Below are 23,816 nucleotides of genomic sequence, written 5' to 3'. Positions count from 1 at the left end.
GGGCAATAAAGCAATCCAAGCCTGTGGTAGCTGCCGCAACGCTGGGACGCGGGTATGCTCGCTAGTAGGGCTGGTACGGTGTTCTAAAAGCGTTCTAGTTCACTGTAACGCTGCTAACGCTGCCGGTCACTGCTCTTGACGGTTTGCCAAAGTTTGCGAGTTTTCAGTCGATGTGAATAGGCCCCTTGGAAGTGCTGGCAAGTAGAAATGAACCTTGAATTATTAGGTGAGTACATGACATGCTAAGCTTTGCAAGATCCAGGCCTGTTCGGTCGCTTATTGGAACTGTTCGCGTATTTTAGCCGTAACATAGTTGCAGTTACATTTCTCGAGTTCATTGTGACTTCCTGAGCTTGTTTGAGGGGGTTATGTGTGATAAGATTCGCTCGCTCAGCTTATCGTGTCCCTGAAGTGTATGCGCGCATGAGTACTCAAGCGACTCAAGTCATTTTCGAACGTCGTTGCTTTATTTTACATTTAACAGCGGCGGAAATGAAAGTGCTTCCTGCACAAAATTTTTGCCTTTGTCTTGCTTGTGATCAATTGCTTGCTCTTTGCCGTGATGAACAGTGCAAAAACTAAGCAAGTAATTTGTAGTCTCATCAAACGTGCCCTTTTAGCCAAAAATTAAGAAAATATAAATGAAACGAATACGAAGTTTAGGAGCTAAATTCAAGCTTGGACGAGCAAAATATTGGCAAAAAACAGCTTTTGATTTTAAATGCATGACATCTGTTCGTTACTGTTGAAAACGCACCTTGTGGTGATTGAGCACTTATTAATCCCTTTTCATTTCCAGAGTCCTTTGGGCAGAACTACCCTCAGGTTAGTTTGCCCGTCTTTCCCCTTTTATTATCTTTATTGTAAACTGTGAAAATTCAGGAAAACAAAATGGACACCATATCTCACGTACTCTCCCTCCCTTTGATTGTCGTCCACTGTGAAAAATTGCCTCGTGTTTCCAACTACAGAGGTAGCTGTATGCAGACACCACAACTATTAACAAATGCATGTCAATGCACAGCCTTTGATGCATGACCCACTACTTGCAGATAGCGGAATGCGCAATCTGCTGGGGGCTTTGGTCAGCGAGCATGTGCGGCCTTTCCTTTGTTTTAAAGAAAATGTGTACAAAAGTTCCCTGAGCCTCCTTGAAAAATGTTTAAAATGCTTGGTCGTAGCTTTGATTCTGCCAGGGAGGATTCCACAGTGAGCGGATAATGCATGTCTGGTGCTCCCAGTCAAATTTATGACTGAACAAGAGACTATATGGGTTCACTCAAGCATTGTCTGACGTGTCGTTTATCGGCTTAGTGAGCTTTTACCTGTGCACGAGAGCCAACTGCAATGATAACGAATTCCTTAGAGGCGCTAGCGATTGTAACCCAGCGTCCCAAACAGTGTCATCTTAGGTTTCACGTGGCCAACTACCACAGTGCATGATCTCACTCATAAGGCTTATGACTAGAGGTAGGTTGCTCTACATTGTTGGGAATGAGTGTGGAAGACTTAGGAGTAGGCTGCACTACATTGTTGTGATTGAGGGTGGAGGTCTCCATGGTTAAACCGGGAAGAGGGCTGGGAGGCAACATTGAACGTTCGAGAAGCGCAATTTATGAAGCAGTACATGAACAGTTGTTGGAAACCATGCTTGGTCTGCGCAACTGGCATGCTGTGGTGAGGGTAGACTCGATGGTGACGTCGAGAGCCTGGTCACCTGGCTGGGGAGCAGGGAGGAAGCCAGCAGGCCCCACACAGGCGCCACATGGCACATGGCTGCCAATGTGGTGCCAATAAATGGCCCGATTTCCTTTTCGCTCAGCTGGTTCCAATCCAGTTAGCTAGCATGGGAGAAAGGGTAGGCCGCCATTGCTGCCATCTTTGTAATTCCCTTACGGCACGTATTGGAGGCCATATGCTACCGTGTTGTTCTCAACAGTTGTGAGGGTGATTGGGTGCACATGTGTAGTCTTCTTTGTTGATTTTCACATATTAAATAGCATCCAAGTGTTCGTGTCATTTTTGTAATGATATAAAGATTGGAATTGGGATGTACACAATGCCTAAATGCCCTTGATTCTCTTTCCTTCCCAAAAGGAGTTCGATGGAACACTGGACTGCATCAGCTTGGCAGTCACGTGTGCCTTCAACAAGCAAGGAACCCTGCTGGCCGTTGGGTACAACGACGGCCGCCTCGTCATCTGGGACTTCCTCACTCGGGGCATCGCCAAGGTCATCACTGCCCATGTCCACCCCGTCTGCTCCCTGTGGTGAGTAGGACATTGGCAGCCTTTTCATGTAGAATTCCTAGTTGAACGACTCTTAGACACTAGTACAGGGGTGTATGAGCTGGTTCTTGTCACGTGGAAAGCCTTTGTCTGTAGGCGCTCTCTCTGTTCCCAGCTTCAGCCGAAATGGCCACAAACTTCTGAGTGCGTCGACTGACAACAGTGTGTGCATCTGGGATGTTGTGAGCGGTGACTATGACCAGAAGTACAGATTTCCATCGCCAATATTAAAAGTCCAGTTCCATCCAAGAAATGAGTGAGTGGAAAAACCCTTGCGGTGTTTGTGGCCTGTGACCACTATTTGCATGCTCAAAGGGGCATGAAATTTCGTCGCTCAAAACATCGTGCTGAGTACTTTAGTAGGTTGTTGTTCGTTTTGTCTTTATTGTTGCTCTCCCAGGCTAGGCTAGTCGGGAAGTTGCTTCTGGCAGTGCAAGTTAAATGTATCACAATGTTTTAGGATTACTTCAGTTAGCTGTTCACAGACCAAGCAGTTAAGGTTCTGGCCAGGGGTAATAAGATGTCTTTGTATACTTGCAAACTGAAGGGAAGGCAACCACTCGTTTCAACACGGCCTGACAAATGTTTAGAAATGCTAGGAACCTCATGTAATTCTTTACTTTTTTTCTATATTCTATACGTTTCAGCAAAGCATTTCTGGTCTGCCCTCTCAAGCATACCGCAGTTCTGGTCAATGTGGAGGGTGTAAACTCTACAGTTCCTCTTGATAATGAGGTATCTGCCTTTATCCACCCTGGGGGGGGGGGGGGGAATTGCCATTCCGCTTCTTTTTCTCTCCTCTGGTTTTCACCTGCTCTTGTCGCATTTCCAGTCAGATTTGAATATTGTCGCCTCATTTGACCGAAGAGGAGACCACATCTACACCGGCAATGCAAAAGGAAAGGTATAGAACAGCCTCTTTGATTCTCGCGCTGATCATACACCCTTGGAACACTAACGAGGTTACTAGTTGGTGCACAGCGTCAGAAAAGTTCAGGCCAAACATTTAGACGAATGGGGAAAGGCGAAGGACGTGTCCGTTTGTTGGTGCACCTTAAGCCTATCTCTGACCAACGGATTTTTTTTTTGTTCTATTGGGAATTGAGTAAAGTCAAGATAGCATTAATCACATGGCAACTGCTGGGGCATATTCAGCTTGTTTCTTAAGTTTTCGTTGAGGCACTGACAAAAAGGGGGACTTCAAAAAAAAAAATAATTACAGCGGCAGTTCTGCCAAATGAAGACTGGTAGGGGACCCAACCAAGGAGGTTGTATAGAACTTCTGGAGTGGAGGTGGTGCTCGAAAACTGACGCCGACGGCCGCCATCTTCCCGTGGGCAGAAAACTTGTTCCGTCGTAGCAGACGCATTGCATTCGTCGCATAATGTGCTTGTTTTTGCGGCGGGTTACGTTATATTTTTGCTTCCGTTCTTTGTTTTGTTTTGTTTTGTTTTGTTTTGCAAGTTGATTCTCTCATGCGGCTACCTTCAAGCGCACCGAGCGTGTTCATTTCGTCGCATGTGGTGTCGGTTATGCTGCCTTCTCCGTGTTTCTAGTTAAGCGCTTCGCAAGTCTCACATGCGTGCGCCGGGGGGCGCATACATCTGGTAATTATTTACATTCTTGGGCGCAAAAAACTAAAATAAACAGTAGACACAATAACATTTTTTTTCTGCCTCATGTGTCGTTCTTCCGGGTTCTCTCTCTTGCCAAAAAGCAGAACTCGTGTTCGTTGGATCCTCGTTCGCGGATGGATGCTCCAAAGGTGTAGAAAGCAGAAATGGTCTGCTCGTGCGTCGCGTTCGGCTGCGCTAATCGCGCGACGAAGACGTCGGGGATCACCTTTCATCTGTAAGTACTGAGGGTATCTGTTTGTTTTTGTTTCGAGGGCGTTACTAGTATTATAACGACACTTGCCCGCCGTTTTTGCGTGATGTAAAAGCAAAATTTGCCGTAGCACCTACCGTCCGCTTACTGAGCATACCGTACGCGCTTGTTTACGCAGATATGCGAATGTTTTCGCTCGTAGTTGTGGTGGTCCTGTAGTCGCTTGACTGCGCGAAATCATGTTTGTAAATATGTGGGGTGCAAATTGTTTTTCCGCACTAATTTAAATGCAGAGTATTGCTAAGGCAGTTACCGTCAAAAATCAAGGTACTCTTGTTTAATATATTTCATTTACATCCGGTCATACGTGAATACTCTGACGTTTCTCGTTAGCGCTGTTTCGTAGAAGTGTTTGATGCACCACAATGCTCTCCCGCGTTCTTCGTCCGCATGATTTTCTTATCAATAGCACGCTGCTCGCGTACGAACTTGCGCGGTCAACGAGGTTGTGAATGTGATTAAGTAACCTCCTGCGCGTAGTTTTCTTATCAATAGCATGCTACTGTCGTGCCAACGTGCGCGGTTAATGTAGTCGTGCATCCAATTAAGTAAACATCTGGATTTCAAAAATAAAGAAAGTAAATGCGAGTCAGACATGTACGTGTGATGATCATGACAAACGCATGATGTGTTGCTCTTTCTCAACCATATGTAACATATGCACATTTGTCCTTGTCGCAGGTTTCCTAAAGATGAAGCGCTTCGTTCTGCATGGGAACGGGCTGTTAAGCGACATAACTGGAAGCTCAAGGATGGGGACCGACCATGTTCAGCCCACTTTGAAGCTGAATGCTTCGACAGAACTGTACAAACGACTAGACTGCGCATTGGGAGCGTACCTACGCTGTTCCCAGCGTTCCCAGCGCACCTCCAGCAGCCGGTGAGTTTGGGATACTAAAATAATCTCGCAGTGTATCAGCACCATGCAGGTGTCTCTTTTGTATACGAACTAACAGTTAAAGTACTGCTCGACTTGCACGTAGGCTGCAAAGCACGGGCAGCTTCAGAAACATGAATACTAGAATGCTCATTTCCTCCTGTTTCTTTGTGCAGCAAAAACGAAAACGAGAACCTCCCAGGCCCCGGACAGTTGCACCGCTTGACAACTGCGCTGAACCAGAAGTTGAAGAAGATCCTGAGCCGGCATCACCAACGCAAGTGTTTTACAAGCAAAAGGCAGCAGAGTCGGAAGACCAGGTTCAGCAACTAAAGAAAAAGGTGAAGACTCTCCAGCAGACCAGGCGAAGGCTGACAAAACGCTATGATGCGTCTAAAGAGCTCCTCAAGGAGCTAAAAGGTAAGCAGCTCTTGTCGGAGAAAGGCTTAGAAGTATTTGAATCCACCTTTTCACCAGACATTCACCAGCTGCTGTGTAGGTCTGTTGAGAAAGAAAAAATACAATATCCCCCGGAGCTGAGAACCTTGGCCTTGACGCTACATTTCTACTCTCCAGCTGCGTACGAATATGTTCGCGCAAAGTTCAACAACGCCCTGCCCTCACAACGAACGCTGCGGGAGTAGTATAAGTCAGTAAATGGCGAACCCGGGTTCACATCTGAAGCGTTTACGTTTTTGGAAAATGTGGCTCAGGGGCACAATGACCCACTGGTGGCAGCCCCTATGGTGGATGAAATGTCCATAAAGAAACATGTGCAGCTTCTCGGCAACAAAGTCGTCGGCTACGTTGACTACTGAAGGGAGTTGTCTGATGACAGCCTTCCCGAGGCTACAAATGTGTGTATTCATTGTAAGTGGCCCTGAACACGAGGTTGAAGGTGCCCCTGGGGTACTTTTTTATTGATTCGCTCTCGGGGTCAGACGGCAGAGCTCATTAAAGAATGCCTTTTAAGAACGGCAGCTGCAGGAGTTGATGTTGTGTTCCTTACTTTTGATGGAGCTGCCTCAAACTTCGCTATTTCAAGATGCCTCGGTGCTGAGTTGAACTTCCGCTCAAGCACATTGGAAACTAGCTTCGACCATCCTTCTGGCTCTTCAAAGAAGGTCCATGTGATGCTGGACGTTTGCCATATGGTAAATCTAGTTAGAAACTGTTTGGGATCAGCCAGTCATCTAATTGATGGTGATGGCTCGCACATTAAATGGCAGTACATTGAAGCGCTATAACTTCTACAACGTCAAGAAGGCCTGCACCTTGGTAACAAGCTTACTAAGGTCCACCTTGAATGGGCAAAACAAAAAATGAAGGTCAGGCTGGCTGTACAAACGCTGAGTGCTTCGGTAGCTGACGCCCTTGACTTTTGCGAATTCACATTAAAGTTACCTCAGTTTCAGGGCGCACATGCCACAGCCAAATTGATACGCATTTCTGACAGGCTTTTTGACCTTCCAAATCCAAAGAACCCGCTAGCCAAGTCGTACAAAGCACCACTGCGCCGTGAGAATTCTGCTTCGTGGAAGGCGTTCCTGCAGGAGACAGAGCTACATTAGGGCACTGGAGGAAGCAAGTGGACGTCCTTTGAAAGTTTGAAGAAAACTGGACTTCTGTATAAGTACCATCGAAAGTCTCTTTGATGAACTCGTACTGACAGGGAGAATCAGGTACCTTCTTACGCACAAACTGTCCCAAATCACTTAGAAATATTTTTTGGTTGCATCAGAGGAAGGGGTGGTTTCTGTAATAACCCAACTGCTTCCCAATTTAAAGCAGCATATAAGCGGCTGCTTATTCAGACTGAAGTAAAGTCCTCAGATGCCGGGAACTGTGCTGCGGATGTTGTCGCAGTGCTAAACGTGTCAAGTGCTGTCAGCAAACTGGAGTCAACCGCAGTCAGCCAGGCCAGAAGGTGTGCAGCACAGGACTCCTTCGATGACGATACCGACTACACGTGTCGTATCGATGTACCGCAAAGCCTGTCGGCTGTAGTGGGATCCGTTGTGCCCTACATTGCCGGATTTGTTGCGCGAAAAGTTGTGGCAAGTACACATTGTGAGGAGTGTGTTGCTGCTCTGCAGTCAAGTGAGCTTCCTGCACTCATCAAAGCAAAAACTCGTGGTGGGCTTGTGGCACCTTCACAGGATGTATTGCAAGTTTGTGAAGCTGCAGAAAAGGGTCTCCGATTGCTGCAGACTCAGTGCGAAAACGTGCGGCAGTTGCACGCGAAATGTGCGGGATTGGTTATGCAGATATTAACCATGGTTTTAGAGAGGGCGTGGTTTGCTGAGCTTGTGCCACATCTCCTGCATTGCGATCCACTCGACAATCACATCTACAAGCTTTCGAAAATGGTTGCAGAGTACTACTTCAAGATTAGGCTTCACCACATCACCGAGGAAACCAACCTGGCGAACTGCAAAGGGAAGGTGCGGACAATGCTGTCCCGACTCATCATTTTCAAAAATCAGTGAGGAATGTTCAGTACAGCAAGGTTCCGATGTACACCCAGTGGGTACACTAAGTGTGTGCTCAGTTTCATACTTGGTTTTTGTAAATTACTGCCCTATATTTCCCCTTAGTTTTGCTGTGTTTTGTGTTTCCTGAGAGTTCCGTGTATATTTTGGTGTGCATTGGGATTTTTTTATTTTTTCATATTCTTGCGGCATTTCATAATTCATAAACCTTGTTGTAAATACCTCCTGTACATTTCCTCTAAGTTTTTCGGTGTTTTCTGTATATTGAAATTGTATTGCTCAGAGTTCCATTTATATTTGTGAGTGCAGTGTGATTTTTTACTTTTAATCTTCTTGCGGCATTTCATAATTCCTGAGATTTGTTGTAAATACTTTGTTTTATGTTTCCTTAAATTGTATTCTTAGAGTAACAGGTATATTTTTGAGTGTCATGGCATTTTTTTTGCTTTATGTTCTGACGCATTTCATAATTCCTTATTTTTGTCCCATGCCTTCTGTAAGGTGCACGCAGAATAAAAAAACTGCTTTAATATGCTTCAGTGTGTGCCAAATCCATTTTGCAACATACGATTGAAAAGCTGGAAATCGACCCGCCGTGTTGGCTCAGTGGCTAATGCACTGTGCTGCTCATCCCTAGAACGCGGGTTCGATTCCCTGCCGCGGCGGCCACTTTTCTGTTGAAGGCGAAAAGCGAAAACGCCTGTGTGAACGAGATTTCGGTGCACGTTAAAGATTCCCCAGGTGGTCAGAATTAATCCGGAGCCTCCCACTACGGCGCGCCTCACCGCCTGCGTTGCGTCGGCGCGTTAAACCACACAATGAATCAACCAATCAATCAATCAATCAAAAGTTCGTGCTTAATTTGGTCTTCTTCGGCAAGGGCAAAACTGGGCATGTTTAAACCAGAAAACGTGCATTTGCACTACATATAAAGATTGCAATACCCTGATGGATATGATTCTTGCAGTACTGCCTAAAAACCATTCGAACCGCTACTGCGTTATTATTAATAATCATTATTAATAAGCATTCATTAATCCTAGCAACGCCACTAAAAGAAACAAGCGTCAAATAATCGCGCTTTCGCGTGCCCCGCACTTCCAGCGGGAAATCACGGCTAATAGTAACCTTATAACACGGTAACCTTATAACACGGAATCTCTTGCCATGGCGTGCAACATGAGGTAATTTTAATGTTAAGGGGGCGGTCTATTGCCTTAGATATACTGAATAAACGTTTATTTAAATAAAAGCATAGGTGGTGCCTTTAGCCTAGCGCGACGCGTTTTCCCGCATCGACAGCTCTGTTGACCACCGTGAGATGTACACACGCGAACTCGCTGCTTGTACCATATCTTACGTCAAAACCTTCCGCGTAAGGCAAAATTCAGGCTGCCCTCAAATATCGTAATCGATAAACTAGCTTACTATCGTTTTCTCTCTTGTAAAACAAAAAAAAAAAAAGAAACGCGACCGCACTTCAACGTCCTTGCCGGCGCAGCGCCTTTTCTGCCCACGGCAATATGGCCGCCGACTGGTTCGCCCGGCTTCACCTTCCCGCGTTGCCCGCTATGGGCGACCTCCGCTCCAGAAGTTCTATACAACCTCCTTGGACCCAACCCTTTATTCGCAACTATGAATCCGTGTGGTCACATTTGTAGCCAGTTATGGGGCTGCAGGAAAGTCTTAAAGGAGCCATGAAGAGAAAAAAAAAGTTTGTTTTATTCGGAAGATTAGGTGTTTCATAGTACCCTAAGCGCTTTCCCGGAAGCAAATGATGCTTTATTCACTGAGAAATAAGGCAATTTAAGCCAAAATTTTAAATCTCCCGCTAAATTGCACATTTCGTGACGGGAACAATGGCGTCATACGAGCCGGTCCATGAAACAGATACTTAGTATGTCGACTCCATATAGCACCCACACGCGGGAACCAAACAGGAACGGGAACTCGTGCCTAAACCGAGACGGCGGCCATTTTAAAAATACTAGTAAAACCTAGTGCACCCGCAGCCCTAGTCATGGAATCGCCTGATCCGGAGAACAAAACTCTCGCCGAGAAGCTCGGGGTTGCATTTAACAACCTCACACCACTTGAACGCTCAATGCTTCTAAGTGCACGAGCGGCAGGAGTTGTGGGATACGCGGATGGACCGGAAAGCGACCATTCCGCGATAGCCACAACACGAACGCCCAGCCGTCGGCACCGCTGCCTCGTCAGCCCCGTCGCGACGGACGAATACAGACTGCTACGTATGTGCCGTATTTTTATTACGGTTAATAATAGTTCAATTTCAGTAGCAGTATCGCTTATACCAGTTGGCCCCGTGTGTACGAGATTTCGGCGCACGTTAAAGATCCCCAGGTGGTCAAAATTAATCCGGAGCCCTCCACTACGGCGCGCCTCATCGCCTGCGTTGCGTCGGCGCGTTAAACCCTACAATCAAATCTATACCAGTTGGCCGGTGTTGTGTATGGAAAGCCGTTCGCGCGAGCTCCCTGCTCCGACGAGAAAGATACGAGCGTCAATGCGCGGTGTGTACGGCATTTTTTCCCCCAAGGTCAGAGCGCTTTGACGGCGATTTTACGAAGTCGGCGACGAGCGCCAGCATGTCCCAGGAGTGAGCTAACGTAAGGGTCCCTGCCGTAATCACTTCCTCGGAAATGAAGCGAGCACACTCGTACTTCATTGAGCTCTCTTTCTCCTCCGTTTGCAAAGTTCACAAAACGTAGCCACTTGCTTCGCCGAGGTTCGTCGTTGGGCAGCACATGAAAGGAGATCTCCCCACCGGCGGGGATGTCGCACTCCCTCGACGATTTTCCCGTTTTACATTGCCATTTCAAAACGCAGCAACGAAATTTCATTGTAAAGTACTAGAACAAACTGAAGTTTTCAGTGGTGTAAACTGTAAACGAGCTCGTAACGACAGCAGCAAGCCAACACGACCTCCATACTGAAACCTGTGCGACGAGTGGCACTATCTCGTTGCTGCTCTCTGTTCCTTACTCCCCTCATTTCTATTTTTACCTTTGCTGGTTGGCGATATGACGGCCAACCTCCTGTGAAGGGATTACGATACCAAGCAAGGTCGCGGCTGTGCGGGCTGGGACGGTTCGTTGACCCCGAAAAGCCTCGAACCCGAAAATTCGTCTGCGCGACGGTGGCGACGGCGAGATGTCGAGCTCGGCTGGCGGTAGTTTCGTACGCAATGGCATACACGCTTTCGTGTTTATTCGGAACTTCAACCGTTTACTCCGCCGTTCTTAGTGTCATAAAAGGAATGTGCAGTATGTTAGAATGTGCAGTATGGAATGTGCAGTATGCAGTAGGTTAGAATGTGCAGTATGGTAAGCCCTGCCTAACTTGCGTTTGCTTTTGCCGGCCTCCGCCATTCGCAGAGCATTCTCGTGTGACATCATAGGTTCTGTTGCGGGAAATGAGCTGGTGGGTCGCATGGTCATTCCCTTTTTTCCTAATTATGTGGCTTATTTGAGCGAAGTTTGTGTTAAAAGTGGTGTCAGTATGGTTCTAACGAGGCAATCTTTCGAATGAACCAAACTTGTGTTTTATCTTCATGGCTCCTTTAAATAAATGTGCTGGTTGGAAGTCATTGCTAGTTCGTGCGTGTATATGCAGTTTATGTTTGGACTTTTAGAGTATTTTGTTTGAATGCATTAAACCCCAAATTTGGATATACTGCAGCTTTGCTTCTTGTTTCCAGGTGCTTGTTGTCTCAGTCCCAGACTTCGCTATGAAGGCATCGTTTCGAGTCACGACTGGAACATCCAACACCACAGCCATCAAGTCCATTGAATTTGCCAGGCGGGGCGAGTAGGTTGCTCACCTGTGTTAGGCTTACTCAGTGTTTATAAAATGCATTTGTTCAAACAGAACACTTCTCTTTTTTGCAGCTTATTTCTGGTGAACACGGCCGATCGGATAATTCGAGTCTACAATGCGAGCGAAGTCATTTCGTTCAGTCGGGATGGAGAACCAAAACCACTTCAGAAGTTACAAGACTTGGTGAACAAGTAAGTGGGGTCTTTAATTAGGCGAGATATACTAAGGGAATTCCTGAAACTTTTGTTTGGAGCGGCATTGTGTGGTTAAAAACGTGTAACCCTTTATTTGACTATTCAATAGTCGAAGCCTGGTGCTGTAGTTTCCATGTAACATTAGGAAGAAAAAGAGGAGGAATCATTTGTGGCTGGTCGCCTTATGAACTATAGCAGTGGCGGCACACCAATTTGCAGTGCAACCTCAATCTTGAAAATTTTGATGTTGACCGATGTTGCACGTCAAAGACAGAAAAGGGTAGTGTCTCATTAAAATGAAGCTTTAAGAGGAGAGCAGCTCAGCAGATGGCAGGTGTACTACGTAGTTTGAGTAGATTAACGTCACTAAGACGCTTTGCACCAATATCTCGCTTATACTTCCCAATGAATAACTGGTTTACAAGAAAACCTAAAACTGAACTGCCTGCAAGGTGTCCTAGTGTGCATCCCTTACCTTGATTATGTGTAGCTCTTGAGCAGTCCCAGTCTCAGAGCATCCTAGAGGACCGTGGTAATGTCTCGGCCACCCGCTCCTCCCCTCCACGTGCTCCCGGGAGTGGTTATGTTGTTGGTGACGCCGTCTCTTCCCCAGGACCACGTGGAAGAAGTGTTGCTTCTCAGGAGATGGGGAGTACATCTGCGCAGGGTCCGCGAGGGAGCATGCACTGTACATCTGGGAGAAGAGCATCGGCAACCTGGTCAAGATCTTGCATGGCACCAAGGGTGAACTGCTGCTCGACGTCGTGGTCAGTCTCGCTCTCACACTCCAGGGGTGCTGAAGTGAAGCTCCTGAGATTCTCAAAGAGCCTGGGCTGTGCTGGTTTCCTGTAACAGCAGGGCCTCATAACAATGACACGTGCGGTTTCTTGCCGCACTAACCTGAATAGAATTTGGAGCTCCGATTTTGCATGGTGCAAGGGATACAGTTTGTAGACACTAGAGTGCATCCTGATCCTGCTTTGTACGCTGGAAACCACAAGGGACTATGTTACAGCACAGCCTCAGGGGGAGGGGGGAGCTATTTGTTCGTGTGCGGTTGAACAGAGCAAGTAAGCGCATGCTCAAGAAGGCTGGGATCATCAAGCTCACTTCACACAGCACGTCGGCTTAAATGCGCACGTAAATGCGCACGATGATTTGGATCAAAAGGGGGCCAACAAACATCTTAAGCTTACGATCCTCTCAATATAGGGAAGTTTTAGATGCGCTTTTGAGGAAAGCTTGCTCAAGGTTTGGGGCAAAACGGCAGGAATTCAATTCACAAAACTGACCACCCGTCAATTTTGTTCTTGACATTGCACTGAAAGTGCCCCCCCCCCCACACACTTATGCACTTGTAAGAATTGGAAAATGGGCTGGACAGAGCCATTTCTTTTTTTTGTCACATAAATCTTGCACTTCGTTGCATTATAATTGAGGGTGTTTACAGACTTACTGCAAGTTTGACACTTCTATAAAACTCGTACATTTATTACGCTGTGGCTGTTATGGAGTGGGTACTAGCTTGTGTTCAGTCCTATGTATGAAAGGCTGCACTTGGTGTAAGGTTTTCTAGCATCCCATGAAAAAGTGAAGCTAGAGTAACGTTGTCAAATCCTCCAGTGGGCATCATCTGCTGGACTTCGGCTCTATCACATTCTGGGCAGAAATGGCATCCGAATGTTAACTGCCAGGTATAGTGCTTCAAATATTTGGATTCAAATTGCACCCCCATTCTTGTCCCCTCCCTGTCTATTGTGCAGTGGCACCCGGTACGGCCCATCATAGCGTCCATATCCAGCGGAGTGGTGTCCCTTTGGGCCCAGCAACAAGTGGTCAGTGCCGCTTTAGCCGTGACCTATTGCAAGCTGTCAAGGGAGGTGCGCAGATAGGAACTGGCATGCCTTCGCATCGGCCCGAGCAGAATGGCCAGATGTCAGGTGGTGGGTGAGACTGGTGGATGCTTTTCAGTGTGGGTTTGCAGTGTACAGGTAATGATTGAAGTACGGGTAGGGATGGAAGCAATTTTGGACATTTGCATTTTTCAAAGCCGTAGGACAACCTTTTAATGTGAAGACTGCGTACATGTATGTAAATATGTATGTATATAGGACCCAAATCATGCATCTCCTGTCTATGCAATGAGCCTCTTTTTATGACGAATCCACAGAGTCCCAGAATACTTTCCATGAAAGAATGCACTGAAAGTGCCGGTTTTATGTGAGCGTTCACGTATTTTGTTTCATTTGGTAGCTTGTAGGAAAGTGGAAACATCCTAGGTAGATGATAAAAACCTGCGGTTCTTTTTATTCCACCTTTCATGTGAATCTCTTCGCTTCCTCGTTTATTTTTTTCCATCCCTTCATGCTGCATTCCTCACTGACTGCTGTGGTTGTACGTTTTTTTCCTGGCCTGTTCGCTCTCTCCACCTCCTTGTTCACTTCGTTATTGTCTTTATTCCTGTTTCCCTTTGCCCTTTGTCTCATCACATTTTTTTTCGTTTCCTCCCTTTGAGGCCTCTAATCTCCACAGTGTCGTATCGCTCCTTTTTTAAACAGCGAAGCTGTTTAGGAAATCGTAATTTTTTGTGCCCACAGTTAAAAATACCAAGAAATTACCGATCGCACGCACGTGAGTGTGGACCTCGCGGCGGCTGCTAGGTAGCTAACAAAACCAAGAAAATGCTGAGTGCTCATGTGTGCAGGCCTCGTGACGACCGCCCAGCGTCCCTTGCGCATGTTTTTCAAGCCAAGCCTACACACTTAGGGAGGTTGGTCAAGATTGGTAAAAAACTCCAGCATTCACCGTAATCGTGGCAACACTTGCTCGGAACGACAAAGATACGTCATAGCTTACGCCCCTCCAAGGTGTTGCGCCATGCTTATCATTTCTAAAAAAACGAAGGATGCGCGCACTAATAGCAACAGTGATAGAGTAAAGGTCGTTGTGGGAGCAAAGAAAAAGCAAATCGGCTGCAATCGTGGACTTCAACATTCATGATGGCCGCGAAGGTTGTGTACAGCTTCGCTACCTTCAAGTCTTGCGTGTTACTGTGAGCTTCCTTCATTTTTTCCTCCATTCTTTGGGTTTGCGATCTTTCTGCTATAGATGCATTTACACACATACGCAAACGTGTATGGTTTATTGCATTGACTGAAATGTACCACCAGGACATACTCAGACACAAACCTGTAATGCTTCGAACATAAAAAGCACGGGGAAGGGTTTTGCACCATCTCACGGTCATTCGTAAAAGTCGATGTGGTCCGTTTTATTCTGTAATTTTTTTTCAAAACAACAGGAAAACTGGAGTGCATTTGCACCCGACTTCAAGGAGCTGGATGAAAATGTGGAGTACGAAGAGCGCGAGAGCGAGTTTGACCTGGAGGATGAAGATGCCAGTCCTCCGCGTCACATGGAAGAAGAGCAAGACGGGGAAGTGGACGTTGAGACAGTGGAGCCCATAGCTGCATTCTGCAGCAGGTGAGCCTTGACGGATGGTGGGCACCTCCTGTTTAAGAGGCGGAAAATCTGGCCCATTCGGTACTCTAGCAGTGGCTGATAATCGGCAGGGTGAAGTTTAATTGTGCTGTTAGTGCTGTTTAATGAGGTTTACACAAGCTTGGCCATGCGTTTGTTCTTTAGTGACGAAGACGGGGAAGATCCCGGGGCCCTGCTGTACCTTCCCATTTCGCCCGATATTGATGAACCAGAAGAAGGCTGGGGCCAACCGCCTGAACCTGTGAGGTTTTGCTCCTTGTGTAGATTAAACCAGGGGGTGGAATTCTAAGTTTTTTTTGTTTAAAACGAATCTGCTTTGTGTGTTGGAGCCTTTTGTTGTGTGACTGAGGTGAAACAAACAGTAGAATTGGCAGGGTGTCCTTATGGCCTCTGTTGCAGCCGCTCAGAAGGAAGCTGCTTTTGTAGTGGCAAAGCTCTGAATACCACAGCGGCTTCATTGCATTTGCCGTTTATTTTTGTGGTTGACAATGTATTGAAGTTAGCGTTATGCCGACATGCTGTTTATATGATTGTGATTTGAAAAAGGCACATTGTTGCATTTATAGTATCTCACATCATGCCCAGCTGTCGTACTATATCAAATGTGCCTGCACCATGATGCCTGTTCTTGCTTAAAACAAACAAGCATTGGTGAATGGCAGTGGGCCATAATGCATGTTGAAAGCATGTTTGCTGGTGTCCTTGGCTGGAAAGTCATCGTCGTCTTCTGCCATCTATACAGTTTGAGCGTTACAGTATCCTTTCATGTAGCTGGCGAGATTTGGCAACCTGTATTTTTTGCTGTAGCGATCCAGATAGACCCAAGTTTGCTTTTGGCACTGAAAAACTTCTGCAAAGCAGCTTGATTTGTCTACTACAGTTTATGCTACGTTGAGCTAATTGACTAACACAAGAGTTTGTTTTTATAGTGTGCTTTTCCTCTTTGGCAAATACGAGCGAAGCCAGTAGACACGTGCCATTGTTGGTATAAAAAAATCACATTCAGTTTTGGGTTTGCTTTATAAGGTATGTCAGAGCACTAGCGGATCTTATTGGAGCATGTGGCATTTATGCGCGTCTATCAGAGCTGCAGTTACATGGCGAAAGCTCGGTGTAATGTGCAGTTCAGTTTACAGTGTGAACACGTTTTTCCTGTGATATTGCCTAAAATCCTACTGTATTTGTTAGTTACCTGGACTCAGTGTGCTTCCATTGAGCACCCGAACCTTAAATCCATGATTATCTGCATTCCAGGTTCTTGGGGAGCTCTCTACGAAGCGGCCCAGCTCTGCCGAGGGGGACTTGCCAAAAAAGAAGAAGCCCAAGACTTATGACATTGAACTCAAGGATGCTCCGATTGGTGGTACAGGCACTGCTTGCTATGTGGCTTTTGTGTGTCACTGAGAGTGTGTGTGAAGAGCACTGGGGAAGCTTTCCTGGTAGGGGGGAAGTACCCTAAGAAAAGTGCATCTGCTGAGATGCAGACAGGCACAGCGGAGAGTTAAGGAATTCACCGCTTGTTATTCCGCATCATGTAAACTACCTCTTGTTTGAGGAACTGTTTTGCACCATATCGGCTCTGCACACACTGCCTCTTGTGTGCATTGCCTTGATATAACTGTTGACTGATGTGAACTATGATATGTTTATTTATGTAGTCGCATTTACTTTCTCTGACTGTTATAATTTCTTGAACATTTGAAGGCCTGGCAAAGCCAGAACTGCTGAAATTTTTTTGTGTGTGCCCTATTCTAGTGATAAATGACTGAAAGGGGCTAAACATATTTTTCAGCTCGCTTTGTGCTGACTAAAGTACGGCATTAATGTGTGCATCGAGCACCATCTTGCACTACACTTCTGGGTACTTTTGTTCATCAGGCTTATGGGAAATGTGTTCCAAGAGTAAGTCCGAACCTGTTGATCCGTTCTCCTGTGGTTGCATCATGAGCTGGCCTTTGTCACTATCTGCTTAGAAAGAGTGACTGATGCTGCTGGTTGCCTGTCATAGAAAGCATGAAAATTGCCGATATGTGGCACGGTTGCAATGCAAGCAGCTCTTTAGCAACTGCTGGCTTCCTAATAGGAGAAAAACGGACAACTCGAAATCTGGGCTGACGCCAAATTTGCATCGGCAGGTGCCCTGTGCAGTATTATTTTGAAACATGCATCAGCTGGTGGCATCTGGCAGTTTTTCGGGCATTTGAAGTCACCTTTGTTAGATGTGTACTTTGGCACCTGCAAAACGATTGGGCTCAGCTGCTGCAGTGGTGTGGCTGTCATTAAACCCTCTTCAAATGTAACCACTTATTTTTCCCTCTAAGAAAACAGGTAAAAAGGAGAGGTAGAGAAAAAAATGAAGGCACTATAATATCTTTAAAAAAATATGGTAATTTTAATTAAACCAGTAAGCATGAAATATGGGATGGTTTGTATAGTTCCATGAGTACTATCAAACTATTCTTTTTCATTTTCTTGCAAAATTTAAGTGAATAACATCTTCATGTATAGTGAGGATTCCATCTTTCTGGAAGCGGCATGGCGGTTAGTGTACCAATTGTGAGGGCGTGTAATTCCAAAGGTGCTCAAGAACTGCAATCTATGTGCATGTGCCCTTCCTTTTGAGAAGCAGTAGTTATTGTTCTTCCTAACTTTGTTCTGTTACCGTATCATGTAAAAAGGGATTACATAATAGGAAAAAAGAGAAGCAACAAAGTCTGGTTAATTCCTGTGGGTAATGTTGGTTTATAAGAAGTTGTGCTATAAGATAAATGTTTCCGCAATAATTTGCGGTCTAACAATTTGGCGTGTGTACATCAAAGACATGAATTGACCAAACATAAACTGGGAAGTACTCGATGAGCTGTGTGTGCAACCAACAGTTCTTAGCATTATTTTTTCTCTGTTCTGCTGCTCTATGCAGTTCAGGTTTTGTTGCTACTGTAAGGCAAGGATGTCCAGATAGATAGCAGTATCCACGTAACAGGGCATTCACAGGGTACGCGTACTTTGTTTCTGCATCATGTTATAGCCACCAGAGTACCAAAGTGCTGCTCACAATGTTGAAACCTGTATAGTGGCAGCTTCTTTTTTGTTAGCACTTAGTTGTTATAAGGCACTGATGGGAAAAGAGGATAATTTAATTAGCACCACTTATCTGGCAGCTACTGCTACTTTTTTCAATCATCGTCAGCCTACAAGTATTTTTCACCTGAAAAAATGTAGGCACTTTCAGCGAGGCTGCTTTAAGAAATGCGCTATAAGTAACTCGTAAATTCTTCCTTCTGGTCTATAAAAACTATTGAACCGTCACATCTCAGAACAGAATCTTGCGTCTTCACACGTACACAATGTGGGGTAGAATGACACTCTTGTTAGTGATAACTTATAATATGAGCACTGTGATAAGCATCGCACTGCCAAGCATGGGTTCGGGATCCCTGTCTGTAAAAGGGACACATTCACTCAAGGTTAGTGAGCAAGAGCTTGAGGAGCGTAACTGCATGTCCATGAATACACCTGTTGCCTGCTATCATATTTCATGTTCTCAATAATTTCTTTGGAAAAGGATTTGACCATGGATTCTAACATATTACATTACTTATCTAATACATGAAGGATTACATATTGTTGAGTGGCTGCGTTCCCAGTCTGGCCCAATCATTCTAGGAAGTATGGGCCACTGTTAGGATAGGACAGGATGACGATTGCACCAGTTGATACCCGCCATATTCCATGTTGGTACCAATCTTTTCGGAAAGGAATTTGGCCCTTTATAGTAAAATGCCCTGTGTGAAAAAGTAGCCACTTCCTCAGCCTTGCATAATCATCTTGAGTGCATGTTACTGGGGGTAGATGGCGATGATATCAATTGATACCTAGCATCACATTGTGTGTTCTTACCAAGTTTTTCCAAAAATTATTTTACCTTGAGTTGAACAATATCATTACTTATAAAATGTGTGAAGGGTTTCATCGGGTTGATTAGCCATTTCCCCAGACTTGCAAAACAATACTACTAGATACGTGCCACTGCTAGATGATGATGATGATGATAGCAGATATTTATCATATTGTATGTTTTACCAACTCCCTTGAAATAGTGTTTGACCCCTTGAGTTCTAAAATTTTTTCGGCAATGCATGAAGGATTTTATCTTGTTGATTACCCACTTCACAGCCTTGAATAATCATTGTAGGAAGAAGTACATGTCACTGCTTGATGATGATAGCACTTGATACCTGTTGCATCAGTTTGTTTTTGCAAATTTTTTCAGGAAAGGAATGACTCATTTTACGTAGTACATACCACTGCTAGGTGATTATAGCAGTTTCTATGTTCGTGAATCTTTATAGTTCCTGCTGCAGATAGCAGATTCTTATTGTTTATGGCAGAAGAGACAGGTATCATTGGTGTTTTGGGCACGGCACTGCATCGAAACTATCCTTTTTGGTGTCATCAGTGCTATGTTGTACCAAGATTGACCTACCTTGGGCTGGAGGGTGAATGGGAGGGGGTGCTATAGTGGTGGGTACTATGAAGCCTGATAGGGCATTCCACTTTCCCCTCTGCTCATCCGAATCTGCCAGTTCATCAGTGGCAGGCCCCGTTCGACCTTAACAAGAAGATTCCCTGTTTCAGAACTGCACCCCCTGCTCAGCTCCAAGAGGAAGGGCAAGAGCCAGCAGCCACGCAAGCCACGCCAGAAGCCCAGCAAATCTCAAGGGCCTCCAAGAGCCAAATCACCAAGGACCTCCAAGTTTTCCAAGCCCAAAGGTTGGTGGACCGGCATTTTGTGCCAGTGCTGAGGATCGCCAAGGTAGAGCTCAGTTTTTATAGCTCAATGTTGCCTTTAGAACAAAGCCATTAGTGTTCAGTCATGCAAATGAGGGGGTAATCTTATGCAGTGAAAGAGGGGAAAATAAAAACGTGGACAGGACGTATATAGGTCACTAGTCCTAATGAACCTCTTTCACCTATTGCCACACCTGTGGCAAGTGCTGTTGCACAGCAATGCTCCCTTGACTATCGTGAAAGCGGATTGCGGCACTTCCCCCTGCCTACTTCGCACGTGCCGATGTGCCAGTGGGGAGCACTCCTGTTACTTCCCTCGCTGGCACTCCTCCTCACCCATGAGCAGTCTCTCCCACCGTTAGATGGCACATTTCACCCGATGAGGGTGAAATGTGCCATCCATTGCTTGATGTTCCACGACGCTGCCACGATAGTGGGGGCTGACAGCTTCCGGTATTGTCGGGGCAAGGCTTCTCCTAGGCCTACCTTGCTTGCAGCCCTTGTATGACTTAGCAACCTTTCCGAGTGGGCTAGCTGAAAGTCAAGAAGTCGCATGTTAGTATATTGCGATTACTTTAGCTTTTATGTTCAACTATAGCTCTTTAATTACTTGTGCTTCTTGGCTAATAAAGCCATTTATTCATCCAACCCTTTGAAGCCTGCGTTCGCCCAGTTGGACCGAACCCACTGCTGCATTGACCCAATGCCAATAACTCTTAGTAGACTTCGGGGTGCTGTTTCTAACCATGGCTAGATGGCTAGGGTTTCAGTTCTCTGCAGCAGCTTTATTGTCCCGAACAGCGGCTACTGTTTAATAGACCCGTGTAAGGTCCACTGATGAGGTCAGGGTCCAAGCGCCCGGGCGGCGCGTCAGAACACGCCACTCTGTCTGGTGGCTCAGCACTGTAGACTCTACGCTGCAGTCGTCGCCAATTCGTCACGGCGCGCACGGGAGACGGATTGTCTGGCCCACCGCATACCACAGGGATAATCCCCCATTGAGAAAGCAGACGGCGCCACCGGATTCCGGGAACCGTCGACGCGACGCGCGGAGGTGGTGGGATTAACGGCGTCGAAGCGCGCGCCGCGCGAGACACCATTGTTAACGCGCCCCGGCCGGAACAGTGCACCGTCGCTGCCTTTCGCTCTCACCCCGCGGGGTCGCGCGCCCCTGCTCGTCTGCGAGCGTGCCGTTGACCCAAATATGGCGGCGCCTCATTGAATATTCCGTAGCGTGCTGAGTGACAGCTGTATACGTGAATTTGGGCACTCCCTTACGCGTGTACGAACGCTACAGGGGCGTTCCCGAGAGAGTGTGATCTCGAGCTGTTATAAGGCCGAACTTGGCCGTTAGAAATCGTTCTTGTCTGAGCGCTGAGCTGGGCAGTTCCCGGCGGGACAAGGAGTCTCGACCGTTAACGCTAGGTTGGAATTTGTGAGCCCCCTAGGTTAGAGGTTAAGATCGCGTCGGAGGTTTAGGGTACAGCGCCGTACCGGGCAACTAGACGGATCTTGCGGCAAGACAGAGTCTCGGCCATCGTTTCTCGAGCGGTTTGTGTATGCTCCGAGGTTAGGAGAGTTAGACGAAGTTGAGAAGCTCAAGTGATTTGTGCGCACTTGGAGCTAGCGTCTAGCGGAAGTTTGAAGTTTTTCTTTTTATTACCCATGTACCCAGTTTTCCTACTGTAAATAGCTGTATATAAACTCTTCGTTTCACGTAATCAACCCCAACGCCTCGAGTTCGTCAATTCGACCGCCGTCTCCAAGAACTTCAACACCATCGCCCTGCCAGCCTCCTGCCAAATCAACCGGAGCCCGGGCGATTGGGTTCCTGATCGACACCGGACTTCGGGGAAACGAACCACAACCATATTTACTACCTGCTAACAGAAATACCAGTCATAATAAACAGCAAAAAGAATGTGTGGCACACACGTTTCTTGCATTCAGGTCAGTGTACTCACATGAAAGTAAAAAAAATGATACCTCCGGCAAGAAGAAGGCAACAGGCATGTTGCTTGTAGATCCTTCCTATACGTGTCATTTTTATGTGCACCGTTTTCACCTGGCTTAAATCATGAACAGGTGAACCCATAAACAAATACTTCTGTGGTCTTAATGTCCCCATCAGTGTGACCGTAGTCGACGTATCCTTCACGTGGCCTTATGGAATAGCGCAGATGAAGAGAGCCCTCATCACAACTGCAATGATTCTCCAAGGGCACTGGCTCAAAAGCGGCAGTCATGCCCGAGTGGGTTGATGCGGACATAAGGGAACTTAACACCTCGATTGCAAGTGAAGCCATTGGTGGTATCAAGACTTGAAGTGCGCCAGCCTGTTTACGACGTTGCTAACGGACCGAGCGGCCTGGCGGCAAGCTTTAGTGGCTCACGTTCATCAGGTCCTCCCATCTGTATAGAGAATTTTTTTCTTTCAGAACCCCAGACATTGGGGTGTCTTTTTTGTAGTAGTAAAGTTTACCAAAAACAACATTTGTGCAGTAAAGTGAAGCAGCAGTCTGCAAAAAAACTAGTGGGAACTGAAAAGAGACTAGAACAACCAAAAATGTTCTTGGTCATTTGCTTGCATTGCATAATCAGAGATTTGATGAAATGCAGCACAGCTGTGGTTACTCATGTCTTGGTCACATAAGTAGCTGTGCTTACCTTCTGCAGCATCACACAAACTTGCTTGCGTTGAGGAATAGCGCAGTGTCAGATGTTTTGATATAGCTGTGCATGTTTCAAGCCTTAACACAGCAGCTAATAAAGGATGAGAGACAGAAAAATAAACCCAATAATCCACTAGTGGGCCTATGAAGTAATTGGAAGATGGGTTTATGAATTTAGGTAATTTCCTCCAGGTTATCATTTAAAAATGACTGCACAGCTTTTTTTCGGAAATATTTACTTGACGAACCCTTGTTCCAGTCACTTCGGAAAGATGTTGCACAAGTTTCTGAACTGCGGTTTGGGCCAAGCGAAACGCGTGATAAAACTTATTCCTATTTTTGTTTCATTTCAGATATCGACGGGGGCAACTTCGAGGGCTCCAACTCAGCAGCCTGACCTTCAATGATTTCAATGCATTTTTACTGCTTCATCACACCCACAAGCGGTCTCCCAGAAGCATTCTGTAGTATGTTTCGCCAAATGTTTTCTTTTAACCTGTACACATATGTTAAATATATGTTTTTACCCATGCATGTAGCATATGATCTATTTCCTAAAATCTTTTTTTAAGGAAGTCTGCTCCATTTCTCAAATATTTCTTTTTTGCTTTAATGAAATGCATAAAGCACAGAAAAGACGCTGTTTACTGTTGGTTGACACACTGGCTATCAAAATGTGTTTAAATCAAACTCGCTTCTGAAATTGCCTAGTACAATATGCTAGATGAAAGAGTGTTGCTAGAAAAGTTTCAGGATAAAAAAACTAGGAATGTGGGGATGGGACTCAAATGTTTGCCGTTGCAGCCTCACCTTATTGCAGTATGCGGAGCTCATTACCGATTTGTGCAGCTCCACCTAGTGTCGGTGTTAAGCTTGGGCTAGACAAGATGCACCGTTCCCACCTAGGCCATGCCATCACGACTTACCTTTTTGAAGGATGATGCTGCATTTTTATGTACATTTTTGGGGACAGTGCGCCTAGCTCCATGGGCACCTGCTTTCTGTTGGTTCAGGTAATTGGAAGTGTGCCATGCCTCTGATGAGCTGCACAGTGGCTGACCACTGATGGCAGTGACTGCAGAAAATGTTGCTGCTGTGAATGTTGTCACAAAAGAGGACCCTTTGTTATTCTGTGAAGACACTGCTACTTCTCTTAACATTCTGGCCATCCTCGATTTATGAGTCCTTGATAGGCCATGGCCAGTCCGAGGACTGCTTTCCCACAGACTATCTCATAGAAATACATTGTAAAATTGAGCCCGGTGTCATGTTTC

The 23,816-nt window shown here is 46.0% G+C and overlaps 2 protein-coding genes across 3 annotated transcripts; both read left to right on the top strand.

The window, feature by feature from the left end:
- LOC144148538 (retinoblastoma-binding protein 5 homolog) lies at positions 1–23,091 on the top strand. Of its 2 annotated transcripts, XM_077680061.1 has the most exons (15): positions 2–226; positions 800–825; positions 2,098–2,270; positions 2,404–2,544; positions 2,936–3,023; positions 3,121–3,192; positions 11,266–11,375; positions 11,456–11,575; positions 12,192–12,345; positions 13,342–13,413; positions 14,880–15,061; positions 15,224–15,320; positions 16,334–16,442; positions 19,718–19,852; positions 22,896–23,091. In XM_077680061.1, the coding sequence occupies exons 1-15, from the start codon at positions 208–210 to the stop codon at positions 22,937–22,939; spliced, it is 1,542 nt and encodes a 513-aa protein (XP_077536187.1). In that variant the 5' UTR covers positions 2–207; the 3' UTR covers positions 22,940–23,091. The 2 variants fall into 2 exon arrangements, with proteins under 2 accessions (XP_077536193.1, XP_077536187.1); XM_077680067.1 differs by lacking the exon at positions 15,224–15,320 and having other exon boundaries at positions 1–226.
- On the top strand, positions 4,005–5,706 carry LOC144169970 (THAP domain-containing protein 1-like). Its single transcript, XM_077699449.1, has 3 exons — positions 4,005–4,139; positions 4,857–5,055; positions 5,229–5,706. Exons 1-3 carry the CDS (start codon positions 4,069–4,071, stop codon positions 5,694–5,696), a joined length of 738 nt encoding a protein of 245 aa, XP_077555575.1. The 5' UTR covers positions 4,005–4,068; the 3' UTR covers positions 5,697–5,706.
- Positions 23,092–23,816: the final 725 nt, after the last annotated feature.

The sequence above is a fragment of the Haemaphysalis longicornis genome, unplaced genomic scaffold (assembly GCF_048455015.1).
Source record: "Haemaphysalis longicornis isolate Haplotype H1 unplaced genomic scaffold, Haemaphysalis longicornis Haplotype H1 scaffold_1, whole genome shotgun sequence".
Lineage (NCBI taxonomy): Eukaryota > Metazoa > Arthropoda > Arachnida > Ixodida > Ixodidae > Haemaphysalis > Haemaphysalis longicornis.
The sequence above is the reverse complement of the archived record's forward strand: the minus strand, read 5'-3'. Positions and strand labels throughout refer to the sequence as shown.

What these genes read in the sequence shown, in the direction of transcription:
- LOC144148538 (XM_077680061.1), top strand. An exon ending in CCGGCAATGCAAAAGGAAAG is followed by an intron (nt 3,193 to 11,265) that starts GTATAGAACAGC and finishes TCTTGTTTCCAG; the next exon opens with GTGCTTGTTGTCTCAGTCCC. An exon ending in CAAGTTTTCCAAGCCCAAAG is followed by an intron (nt 19,853 to 22,895) that starts GTTGGTGGACCG and finishes GTTTCATTTCAG; the next exon opens with ATATCGACGGGGGCAACTTC.
- LOC144169970 (XM_077699449.1), top strand. Translation starts at nt 4,069, where the DNA reads ATGGTCTGCTCGTGCGTCGCGTTCGGCTGCGCTAATCGCGCGACGAAG. An exon ending in TCGGGGATCACCTTTCATCT is followed by an intron (nt 4,140 to 4,856) that starts GTAAGTACTGAG and finishes TCCTTGTCGCAG; the next exon opens with GTTTCCTAAAGATGAAGCGC. An exon ending in CAGCGCACCTCCAGCAGCCG is followed by an intron (nt 5,056 to 5,228) that starts GTGAGTTTGGGA and finishes TTCTTTGTGCAG; the next exon opens with CAAAAACGAAAACGAGAACC.